This window comes from Amblyomma maculatum, chromosome 3, assembly GCF_055883805.1.
Source record: "Amblyomma maculatum isolate TAMU_Amacu chromosome 3, ASM5588380v1, whole genome shotgun sequence".
Taxonomy (NCBI): Eukaryota; Metazoa; Arthropoda; class Arachnida; order Ixodida; family Ixodidae; genus Amblyomma; species Amblyomma maculatum.
In genome coordinates, this window is record NC_139346.1 from 51,354,621 (window position 1) to 51,367,693 (window position 13,073).

At 46.9% G+C, this 13,073-nt stretch overlaps 1 protein-coding gene across 1 annotated transcript in view; it reads left to right on the forward strand.

Moving 5' to 3' along the window:
- Positions 1–13,073, forward strand: part of Spx (Spliceosomal protein on the X) — a 44,011-nt gene that overhangs the window by 28,767 nt on the left and 2,171 nt on the right. Inside the window, exons 8-9 of the mRNA XM_084597522.1 lie at positions 772–894; positions 1,835–1,939. Of these exons, the coding sequence (XP_084453648.1) occupies positions 772–894; positions 1,835–1,939 (228 nt within the window). The remainder of the gene's footprint in view (positions 1–771; positions 895–1,834; positions 1,940–13,073) is intronic.

The following is a 13,073-nucleotide window of genomic DNA, read 5'->3' on the forward strand; positions in this document are numbered from 1 at the left end:
TATCGCATTTGCATGAGTTCATAAGCACTCGCTGCAGTCAGGTGCCGTACACCACTTGCGAGGTGCTTCTGTTGCCTCACTGAATGTCTGGGGAGATAATGGTCTATATTCCAAGTTTGCATTGTTATCAAAAGTGTCGCTACTCTCCCCGACCTCCAGTCATCTGATTGGTGGAAACGCCGTAATTGGATGTCACCACCACTTCCAGATCCGCTGTTTCCACCAATCAGATGATTCGAGGTCGGGGAGAGTAGCGACACTTTTGATAACGATGCAAACTTGCAATACAGACCCAGCTGTCTGTTGTGCATGAGCCCAAGCTACGCACGTTCGAAAGCTAGCTTATTGACAGCGGACACATTTTTTTTTAGTTCTAAGCTCGCTCAGTTCAAACTCTGATCTCATTCAAACCACGTAATATGAGCAGTTTTTCAGTTCCTTTTGCGTTCTGGGCCATCAGAGAATAGTATATTCACTTTTGGTTCTGGACCTTAGTATTGGCACACCCTGCCTAGTTGCATTTCTCTGTTTTGTTTTGTGCCTGCATGTTTGTATAATGATAACTTCAGTTGATGAGGGGTTCTACCCTGCACACCACCCATGTGCTGTGCAGGGTAGACCTGTGATGCAGATGTTGTCTGTGCCCAGTGAATGTGACTGGTCTGATGCTTAAATACAATTTCATCTGTGAGCCCAGCCCTCATGGAGGCATTTTAATGTGAAACGCCATACCGAATTCCGAGTGGCTTCATGTGGCTCTCTCTCTTTCAGTGGGTCTCCCTCCTCCGCCACCCCCAATGCACCAGCCTCCGTTTGGCATGGTGCCTCCTCCGGGTGCTCCTCCACCACCACACCACGACCGGATGCCGCCGCCACCACCACCATCGCAGATGGGTGAGGATCTCTTGCTCACGTCACCTATGCATGCCGACTGCAGCGAAGGAACAGTTGGGGACAATACTCGTCACCTTTGAGGAGCTTAGTACAGTTGTTGAATGCACGTGTGAGGTAAAACCTTGTTCATTTAAAATCATTAGGACTGCATTAATGAAGTTTTTCTTTTTTTTTTATTATATGGGCAGAGAAAGATATAGAATCATGGAAAGGGAACTTGCTGGCCATTCTCGTCCCCCTTTGACCCATTGCTGCACTTTATTTTGTAGCTCCCCAAGGAATGTAGTCGTGCGATGCATAAAACTTGCATAAATCGAAAACATGTTACAAAGGAAGCAGAAGCCAAAAGGAAAGCAGCACTGCACCATGCCTCCCACATGCGAACGTGGCCTGAATGGCTTGCAGCAAATCTGTACGGCCATGTATTTACGAATTCCGAAGTGCATGTGTGCCCTTGAGACTTTTGTCCAAAGTTGTTCTCTCTCGCCACTTACCGCTTGTCCGAAGGCACGGCCACTAGCTCAAACAGGTGGGACAAACTGCGCTCTACACAGATATAAAGCCTCACTTTAACTTAGCAGTACAAACATGCGTGTTTGGTCTGAGGGTAGCATGTCTGACTCCAGATCTGAAGGTCCCAGGTTCAATTCCCACCGCCTGTGAGCTTGACCATGATGTCGTGTGATGTCGCAACCTCGCATAAACCACCGACCAGTCAGAGCCCAACCATGTCACCAGCCAACTGCCACCTGCCCGAGGCGTGGCCATGATTTTTTGCGAACTACTATGGCCAAAGGAGGATTTTCTAGAGAATGGGGTGGCCTCTTAATGCTATTGTGTTAAAGGCCTCTCTTACTTCGAGGACCAGTTAGCTGTTTGCGACTGTCTGGTTGGTCGGGGTGATTGCTGTTTCATATTGTGCCTCTGTCTCCTGGAGCAGGTCCCCCCGGGATGCCCCCACCGTTCCCACCACCACCTGGCATGCGACCTCCACCTCCTCCACCGCAGGCCTTCGGTCAGAGACCACCACCTCCACCTGGATTTGGTAAGCAACTGCTGCTCTGTGCATTATTATACAGTGAAAGCTCGTTAATTCGAACCTCGATACCCCGCAGGGGGCACCTGTTAAAGCAGGTGTTTGTGTGTTTTGTGCGACACCACGGACCCCGAGCACCCACGTTTAGCCGTGCGTGGCATCGTCGTGTCTGGGGAAAAGGGGATCCTGGTGGTTGAGCCGATGCCGAGTGTTTGGACCTTTAAGGCCCCTCGGCGGAGGCAACACACCACTTTGGCCCACGCTTCCCATAGACGGCACCTCCGGCCTGACCCGACCATGGGAAATCGGCAGTCGCCTTTTCCTGTCCTCCCCTCTATCTTTTGCTTCCCTGTCTTCTTGCTTACAACTTTCCTGTCTCCTCCTCTTTTCTTGGATTTTTCATTTTCCAGGCGGCAAGGGTTAACCTTGTGTGGCTAACCACCCTGTGTTACGCCATATTTGGTTATAGTCAGGGTGTAAGGCTGGCGTGGGCTGGACTTTCTCGGAAGCTCCCGTCCCGTCCCCTTGTTGGGCTCGGTGGTGGGCGGCCGCCACCCTGGCCGAACATCAACATAATTTTATGGCTTCTTTACTCTCACATGATCGATCCCGAAAAAGGGGTCGCACCGACGAAACCTCTAAATTCTTCCTGAAAAACCCAAACAGGTTCCCACGATTTCATGTAGTACACAGTGACAACGCTGAGAAAACGGCTAGACAAATCTCACCTTTCATAGTGACCAAGACACTGACAGAAGTAATAGGTCAGGGTTACAACGTAAAGAAACTCCCGAACGGAGACCTTCTGTTGGAAATCTTCTATAATCATCAACATGATAAACTGTCCACATTAAAGTCTTTTGGAGAAATCCCAGTGACCATCAGTCCACACCGTTCTCTGAACACTGTCCGCGGAGTTATCTCTGACGATGACCTCAGATCCCTAACCGAAGAGGAACTTCTAGAAGGCCTCACAGACCAAAACGTAACAGATGTTTACAGAATAAAAATGAGGCGTGATGACAAAGAGATTCCGACCAAGCATCTTGTCCTGACATTTGCACAAAGTATCCTCCCCGAATCAGTCGAAATAGGTTATGTGAAACTTCAACTCAGGAAATATATTCCAAATCCTCGCCGCTGTTTCAAGTGCCAACGCTATGGTCACGGCTCCCAGACCTGCCGCGGCCAGCCGAGATGTGCAAAATGTGCTTCCCATGAACACGATTCCCAAAAATGTGAGGTTCAGACACATTTGTGTGCCAACTGTGAGGGTAGTCATCCTGCCTATTCACGCACATGCCCAACATGGAAACATGAAAAGGAAATCATTACTATCAAGGTCAAAGAAAACATAACTTTCCGGGAAGCACGAAATCGTGTTCTGTCAAAAAAACCGGCCTATTCTGTTGTGGCACAACAGGGCACTGAGCCACAACAGACTCTGGCACCTGCCCAGGTCTCACACAGTGAACCGGGAGCAGGGCCATCCGTGCCCTTGGTGGCTGCGGCCAGCGCTGCGCCACCACCAGAAAAACAGGCTGCACAGACCCCCAGGTCAGCCGGCCTCAAGGCCTCTCACCATGCGGTGAGGGGAAATACAAACACACCTGTGCGGTCCGCACGGGCGTCCAGCGTGTCAGAAGACGCGATGGACACAAGCCAAGGCAGTCCTGTGCCGTCGACGTCAGACGGACGGCACAGCTCCTTGGATAGACAAAAACGAGAAAAGCCCCGAATCAGAGGGCCTGAAAACAAAACTTAAACTTGCTCTACTCATTTAATACAAAATGGCTTTTTTACAATGGAACTGCAGAGGACTTTTAACTAATATAAATGACATAAAACACTTATTGGCCACTCACTCACCACTAGCCTTGTGTTTGCAAGAGACAAATTTAGGTCCCAAACATAAGAACATACTCAAAAACTATGCAGTCTTCCGTCGCGACCGAGAGCAAGCTCTCAGGCTCTCAGGTGGCGTTGCCATAGTAGTAAAAAATGGAATAGCAGTTCGAGAACACAAACTAAAAACTAAGTTTGAAGCTATAGCGGTAACCTTACAGGCTTTTAAAACTATAACTGTGTGCTGCATATACTTAGAGCCGCACCTTAAATTTAGTAGTTATGAATTAGAAGATCTTTTAGAGCAGCTTCCAAAGCCATTTTTAATAGTAGGAGATTTTAATGCACATTCCATCCTTTGGGGCAGTAGAAAAACAGATACGAGAGGCGAAATCATCGAGGATTGTATACTATGTAATAATATCTGTCTTCTTAACACCGGAAAACCAACCTACTGTTCATCTAGTTCAGGCAAAATGAGCTGTATTGATTTATCCCTCAGCTCACCATCAATTTTTACAGATTTTAAATGGGACGTTTTAGATAATCCACCCGGAAGTGATCACTTACCTATACTAATCAGCTTAACATTTTCACCACAAATCATCCCATCCAAGCCGCGACGCTGGAAGCTGCATTTAGCCGATTGGGCACTGTTCCGAGAGAAGGCCAGCCTAGAAAAAATTACTCTAGATAAATATAATATAGATGAACTAAACGATGCTTACACAAATTGTATCCTTACTGCAGCACATATAGCAATTCCTCAGTCCTCAGGAGTGGTGAAACAAAATCACAAAACCTGGTATTCAAAAGAATGTAAACAAGCAAAAAAAGAACAAAACAAAGCATGGGGAATTTTTCGCAGATACCCAACACAGGACAATTTCGTCAAGTTTAAAAAAGCAAGAGCAAAAGCCCGCTACATCCGCCGCCATGCCGAAAAAGCCTCCTGGCAAAACTATGTAACTTCTATAAATAGCTCAACAACAACAAAACAAATGTGGGAACAGGTTAGAAAGCTAAATGGCAGCTACTCTCCATTTACCATTCCCCTTCTAACAGCCCCCGGAGTACAGACAACTATACAAGAACAGGCCGACATTTTAGGTGAATACTTTTCTGCAGTTTCCAGTTCATCACACTACACTCAAACATTCCTAAAACACAAAAACATAGCAGAGAAACAAAAACTCCCTACAAGTAGTGGTACAAAAGAACCCTATAATAGCTTAATTACACTACAAGAAATAAAAAATGTCCTAGCTGCCGGTAAACAAACTGCACCTGGTCCTGACCAAATTCACTACAAAATGCTCGCCCACTTATCCGAACCTGCCATAGAGGCACTATTAAACTTTTTTAACAAAATATGGGTCCTAGGAAAATTGCCAGAGGCGTGGAAAAAAGCTGTTGTCATACCATTTTTAAAACCCGGAAAGGAGCCGACATCTCCTGGTAGTTATAGGCCCATTGCTCTCACCAGCTGTTTAGCAAAATCATTTGAAAGTGTTTTAAACATCAGACTAACTTTTGTTTTAGAATCTCATCAACTTTTAAACATTCATCAGTGCGGTTTTAAAAAAGGATGCTCAACAACTGACCATCTCGTGCGTCTTGAAAACACTATCAGAGAGGCTTTTATACACCGACAGCATTGCCTTGCCGTTTTCTTTGACCTTGAGAAAGCATATGATACGGCTCGGAGGTATGGGATATTGCGCGACCTAGCAGATCTAGGCATATGTGGCAGAATGCTAAAGGTTTTAAGTGACTTTTTGTCACATCGGTCGTTTCAAGTACTTCTTGGGACCACTTTATCAAGAACCTTCCTGCAGGAGAATGGTGTGCCCCAAGGGTGCATTTTAAGCACCACACTTTTCGTGGTAAAAATGAATTCGATTAGTAAAGTAATACCAAATTCCATAATGTATTCACTCTATGTGGACGACCTTCAAATAGCCTACACGTCATGCAACATGTCCACATGTGAGAGACAGATCCAATTAACAATAAATAAGCTAACAAAATGGGCCAGTGAAAATTGGTTTAAATTTTCCCCGCAGAAGACAGTGGCAGTTATGTTCTCGCTCAAACGAGGCATACAGCCCAATCCTACCTTACACCTAAATGAAATCAAATTGCCCATAAACAATAACCATAAATTCTTGGGCATTACTTTTGACAAAAACTCACTTTTCTCCCTCACATACAAGCACTAAAGAAGAAAGCCTCCACAATCCCTAAACATCCTAAAAGTCCTTTCACGCAAACATTGGGGATCTGATAGGGCATGCCTTTTGCATATATATCGCTCCGTTGTGCGCTCCTCCTTGGACTATGGAAGCATAGTTTATGGAGCAGCTAGGCAATCATATTTAAAGAAATTAGACCCAGTGCATAACTTAGGCCTCCGCCTTGCTTGTGGTGCATACAGAACGTCTCCTGTGCATAGCCTCTGTGTTGAAACTAACGAGCCTTCTCTGAAAGATAGACGAGCTTTACTTACATGCGCATATGTCCTCAAAATAAGGACACGGAAAAAACACATCTGTTACCCGATTGTCACAACTTGCCCCTCCCGAACAATATTCTCAAATAAGCCTCAGACAACAAGACCATTGATAATGCGATTTGAAGACATTTGCCGTGAGCTCCATATTCTGGACACCTTGCCTGATGTCGCTCAAGAAAATAGGCCCCTGGCCCCATGGTACAACTTTCCAACAGTCTGTGACCTCACTCTTACACAGTTCAAAAAGAGCGAAACTCCTACAGAACATATATTACAAGAATATCACGCACTAAAAGAGAAATACAGCAAATGCACAGAGTTTTACACAGACGGATCAAAAACTGCCTCCTATGTGGGCTGCGCTGTAGTGGATCGGAACTCCGAAAAAATTATTCGGCTTCCTCAATGTGCATCAGTATTTGCAGCCGAGTGTTATGCTGTCCGGGTAGCTGTAGCAAAAATTGTGTACGAGGGTACTGAGAACAGTGTTATCTATACAGATTCACTGAGTGTGCTCACAGCTCTAAACTCCAGAAATGCAGTCATGCCATTACTCGGTAACATAATACACGATGTAATAAAGATATCAGCCCAAGGACATAACATAATATTCTGTTGGGTTCCAAGCCACATGGGCATTGAAGGAAATGAGAGAGCGGACGTGTGTGCTGCTCAAGCAGGCAGGAAAGAAATAGAGAAAGTAAGCATACCTTATAAGGATTGCATAAAGTTAATTAAATGAAAACAAAAGGATATATGGCAGTCTATATGGAATAACCAGGAAAGTAATAAATTGCACCTCGTAAAGCCTATAATAGAAGAATGGGAAACAAGCTCTCATCAGGAACGCTTCATGGAGGTTTTAGTATGCCGTCTGCGTATCGGGCACACACATCTCACACATAATTTTTTACTAATGAAACAAGATAAGCCTACGTGTGGAGAATGCGGAGAAGTACTCACAGTCAACCACATCCTGATTGCATGCCCAAAACTAGAGACACTACGGAGAAAGCATTTCACTATTTTTTATGATCATGCCATCCCTTTCCATCCCAAATTACTTTTAGGAGAAAGAGCAATAATAAACTTAACATGTGTTCTTAGTTTTTTAAAAGAAGCAGACGTTCTGAATAAACTGTAAACTTAAACGAACCTTCTTCCCCTTTTCAAATAAGAACAGATTTTAACCTTGCTCTTGGCGCATGATAGCCTCAGTTGCTTATGCGCCATAAAACCCCAATACAATACAATACAATACGAACCTCGGTAATTCGAATTTTCGGATAGTTCGAACTAGACTACTTAGTCCGGCCAAGCTCCATAGAGAGCGTGTATAAAAAAGTCCATTAATTCGAACGTGAGTCGGTTCCGCTACAGATAATTCGCACTATGCACTGCCGCGTCTGGGCGGCTTGGCGCACATCACGCGGCCAAAAAAAAAGAAGTAAAGAAACACCTCCGCGATCGGAAGGCATAGTTAAAGGCTGTGCACGTCCAAAACGGGGACAGAAGATGGAACCAGGTAAAACCATGGAAAGGTGGCTAAAACATAAATGGTGCCATGACCGGCGCGGCGGCCAGCGGCGTTGAAGGGAGGGAACGGCGGCGGCGGCTGTCTGCTCTCTCTTCTGCGCAACGTAGCTCGGAACTAAGTACTCATTAATTCCAACCCTGTTAATTTGGAAATAGGGATAAGTACTGTTGGCGCGGTCCCAGCCAATGCCCATGAAAGGCTATGATCTCAGGCGGGCACTACGGGTTAAACTTCTTTTTTTTTTTTCGATAGCCATCTGTCCTTCCAACCATCAGTTGCCAACGGAAGCACGCAAGTCAGCCGCGATCATAACGCTGCTTCAAAAGCCGCTTGCTGCTATCGCGCGTTCCGATTATTGGAGTGGCGGTAGACGCGCCCGCCCCAGTTGCTCATAGCATGATAAAGCGAACGTACTGAAAAGGAGGCTTACACAACCGGACAAGCGCTGGCACTTTGCCAAGTTCGCTTCCCCCCACCCTGCTGGAACTAAAGGCAAAAGATAAACACGCCGTTATCGCTGCGCAGCATCTTGGCCCACTGCCAAGAAATGTGTTGTGGACGGCGACGGCGCCAAAGGAAGAACTCTGACGCCTTTATATTTTTTGGGGGGGGAGATTCGTTGGCACAGATCGGGGCTGGGTGGGTTCATTATGCTAGCGGGTTCGTACGCGACTAAATACAGTACATTTACAGTAGTACAAATGGTTCTTGTCAGTTTTTTTTTTTTTGAGACCATTCGATAATTCGAACTTTTTTCCCGGTTCCGTGAAGTTCGAATTAACGAGCTCTTACTGTATAGGGTTCTGGGTTCTGTGTGGGCTGTTTGGAAAACCCCGAGCCGAGACTTGTCTGGCAGCGTTTTCTTGCACTGTGCCTGAACCAAGGTGAAAGGGGCTTGAAACAAAAGCAACATTGTTTGGAAGCAGCATTCGTCTCGGCTTTACTTTTTTGTTCTCTCTCTCTTTTTCTTAAGCAGGGACTATTGTTTGCTCTCCTTTATGTTTTTACTTTCCTTTCTGCTTTAACTGCTTGGGAGCTGGCTAGCCTTGCAGTATGTACTGGCTCTGAAAGCATCTACTGTATGGTAAAGACTTGGACGAGCAAAAATCATTACAATGTCAGGGTCTTTACTGTATCAGGTGATTGCGTTGTTCTAAGAATTCTTCTTAGCAAATAATTGGCTGCCTGCTGATACGAATCTACTTATTGTTAAAAATTTTGTATCGTAAAAAGGAATGCAGATCTGCTAATGTCCGAGAAGGTTTATTACGGTCACGCTGTCACAGCTCGCCACTCGCGGCGCACAAAGTGTGACAGGCAATCGCGACGTCGGCAACGCGCGCGACGCGTTCCTTCGTGGACTTCTCACGGCACGTACAGCACGACAAGAGATGGCGACATGCCAGCCACGCGGCGCCGCAGACTACTCGCAATGCGTACAGCGCGACTAGCGGCCTGTGTGCGCCGCCGACTACTACTCACGGCCGCGCCCCGCTGCAAACCTTTCACGCCATGGAAAACGATCGCGATGTCGGCTTAGTGCAATCCGCCCGCCTCCGCATACTGCTCGCGGCGTGTACAGCATGACTGGAGATGGTGACATGCCGGCCGCTTGGTGTCACAAACTGCTCGCGGATCGCGTTCAGAGAGTCAACGATGTCCGGTCCGTTCACACTCGCTGTGTACATCGCCGCCAGCTACGGCAGTTGTGACGTCTGTGGTTTTTCGGCCACGCACTACTGAAAGCTTTTCGCGGCGTGAGCCCGACAGAAAATCACATCGCCGAGGTGCGGACTGCTCGTGATGAGTGCTCAAGGTTGCGGACGCAGTTCGCGCATTTGTATCATCCTTTGTGGCGCGGGAGAGTGTTCGGATCATCCGAAATTTTGCACATTGTACACAATGCACTCTGGCTGGGGAATTTCGCGAATTCGTATCATCCAAATTCATATCAACCAGATTCGTATCACCGAGATTTTTCTGTATATTGTTACGGGATATAACGACACTCAGGAGACAGATGCATACAGGGTAGGATCACACTCAAGAGACACAGTCACAGAAACAGACAGTTACTCGCCGATTGCCCACTTCATTGTTCTCTCATGCACGCTCCCTCGTATCCACACGCTTGTCCCGCGCGCTAGCATCGCGTTTCCTTCTCTTCCGTGCCGTTACAATATGGTATCGGTTTCTAAAGGAAACACTCAGAGATACCATCCTCTTGTCCCTTTATGTGGTACATGATTACAGTAGATTCTCGATAAACAGAAATCGGTTAAACAGAACAAATTCATCAGAGTTGGTTGGTTTTCTATCAACGCATGTAAAAAAAATCTCTTCAATCGGAACTCAAGTTTTTTGCCCATCGCATAAAAAGAATCGAAAACAAACTCGAAGCCAAAACTAGTTGGGCAAGTGCAGCGCCATCGCGGTGCACATCACTGCTCCCCCCCCCCACAATCTCCCCAACCTCCTGGCGATTTCGGGTTTACTCGCACAGTGCGCCATGTTGCTGCTTGCTGTCGTGTGCTTACTATTCTGTATTCAGTTAGGCCTAAGCCTCAGAACTTTTGTTCGGTGTCATAGCGACATTTTGGTGCGAAGTCAGGATCCGATGGCTACGCAGAAATGACAGCACAATATGCTTGCTCTGGAAAAGAAAATGGATATTATCAATGACTTCGAGAGTGGTCGCTTTATTAAAACGGCGCTTGCGACGAAGTACGGCGTCCCGAAGAGCAGCCTGACGAGAATCCTCCAAGACAAGGACAAGCTGCGTGCGGCATTCAAAACGTCGAGCTTTGGTCCCCAGCGAAAAAGACTAGGATCGGCTGACCACGAGAATCTGGAAAAGTGCCTCGTGCTTTGGCTGCGAAGGGCCCGCAGTGAAAACATCCCCATCATCGGGCCACTCATTCGTGCAAGGAGAAGAATTCGCTCTCCAGCTCGGCATTGAGGGCTTTTCATGCAGCGACGGGTGGCTGACTATGTTTAAAGACCGGAATGGTGTAGTGTTCCGTGCCATTTCAGGGGAAGCTGCCGCTGCCGATACGACGGCATGTGAAGAGTGGAAACAAGACGGCTGCCTGAAATTCTAAAGGAGTGCGACCCTGAAAACATCTACAACATGGATGAGGCGGCATTATTTTTCAGGTTACTGCCTTCAAAATCCCTCTCATTCAAAGGAGAGAAGTGCACCGGCGGGGAGCTGAGTAAGGACAGATTGACCGTCCTCATCGGTGCAAATATGACTGGAAGCGACAAACTAAAGCCACTAGTGATCGGAAAATCCAGGCATCCTCGCTGCTTCAAAAACGTCACTACTTGCCCGTTTCCTACCAGGCCAACGGTAAGGCGTAGATGACGCAGGTCATCTTCAGAGAAGGATTTGTCGCAAAGACGCACACTTCTCGCGAGAGAAAAGGAAAGTTGCATTCCTTGTGGACAAGTGCCTTGGACATGGCACTGTGCCGGGGCTGAAGTCCACCACATTGGAATTCCTGCCAGCCAACACCACAGCACTACTACAGCCTATGGATCAGGGTGTAATTCAAGCACTGAAGTCGCGCTTCTGAAAAATCCTTCTTCGGAGCATGGTGTTATGTACGGACCGAGGGAAGGACTACAAGGTGGATCTCCTGCGTGCCATTTATATTCTTGATGACGCTTGGTGGCAGGTTGGCGCGACGGCCATTGCCAACTACTTTAGACACGCTGGGTTTGCCTCAACGGCAGAAAAACCCTGCACACAGGACGAGCCTGATGTTGATGTCTGCGATGCAGCCGAGGAAGACCTGCTGATGGAAAATTGTGCTGCGATGGGCATTATGTCAAGATTGACAGCGATGTGGCAACATGCCCGCAAAACACTGTGGAGAGTATTTTAGCCGATGTCTGGCCCCCCATGAAACTGATGACGAGGAGGCAGAGCTCGAGAACGAGGATATTGACTCCGTGGTGACACCACTGCAGGCGGAGTCGGCCGTCCAAATGCTCGAGAGTTTCTTACAGCAAGAACATGGCTCCGAACTGTTTGTGCGCAGCCTGTCCAGCATGGGTGATGCCATTCAAAAGAAGCGGCTGCGAGAGCTAAAACAATCGAGCATGAAGTCATTTTTCAGTAGCCATTAAATCGCAGTTCCCACTGTATCCTACCGGCAGAGGAGTAAGCGGTCTGTTGACTTTTTTTTTTTTAATATTCCTGTACTATGAGTAAAAAAAAAAACGTTCGCTGTATACTTTTTGCAGTAAAGTTCTTGCCCATTGTATATTGTTCTCCTTACTACCCAAATTTTGCATTTCAGGATTCATTTCCGCATATATCGCAAATTGCGCGCCTGCCTGTTGTGTGGGGACCGCGGAAGCTGATTGTGCAATGCGGAACCCATTTTCTCGGTTAACGGAACTCCTGATAAACGGAACATATTTTTCCAGTCCCTTGAGGTTCCACTTAACGAGAGTATTTCAAATAGTAGTACCATATTTAGTGTTATCCTGTTTTCAGTGTCAGTTATTGTCTTGTGTAGGTGCTCTATTTGCCCAAATATTTTGTGGCTGCAAGTATGATGAGAGTTTGATTCCATGTGAGAATTCGTTTTCTGGGAACTCACTGTCATAGCTGAAAGAGTGCTAAAACCAAGTGCAGCAGAACTGCCCATGTGCTGTGAACATTTATGTCAGACAGCGTTATCACACTAATACTGGCCATATTCAAATTCAGCGACACACACGCGAGATTATTGGTTACGCCATGCTGGTTTCATTCACTAATCAGTCAGTCAACCGATCACACTTTCAACCAACCCCAATCGATCAACCGACAAAATGTATACAGTCTATACCGGATATATCGAATTTGGGTAATTCGAATTTTGGTTATATTAAACTCACGGAATATGCCCTTGAAAATCCCATGTAAAACTATAGGAAAGCTGCGTCATATATCGAACTCAGTTTCACCGGTCGTTTGATATATCGAACTCTGCACCACACATTGGACGGTGCGCTTTCCCCAAAGACATTGCATCACCCTCGGCCGTTTGCCACGTGACGTTTTCAAGCTATGCGCGGAAGGATTGTGAGGGCACGGTTCGGCGACGGCTGATCTGGGGCAGCGCCGCGCCCTTTCCCCAAAGGCGCGCGCATCTGCGGTGATCGCTGCCGCGTGCCAACACGTAACGTTAGCAAGCCATGTGCGTGAAGGAACGAGAGGGAACCAATGCAGCCGAACGTATGTAAGCTAC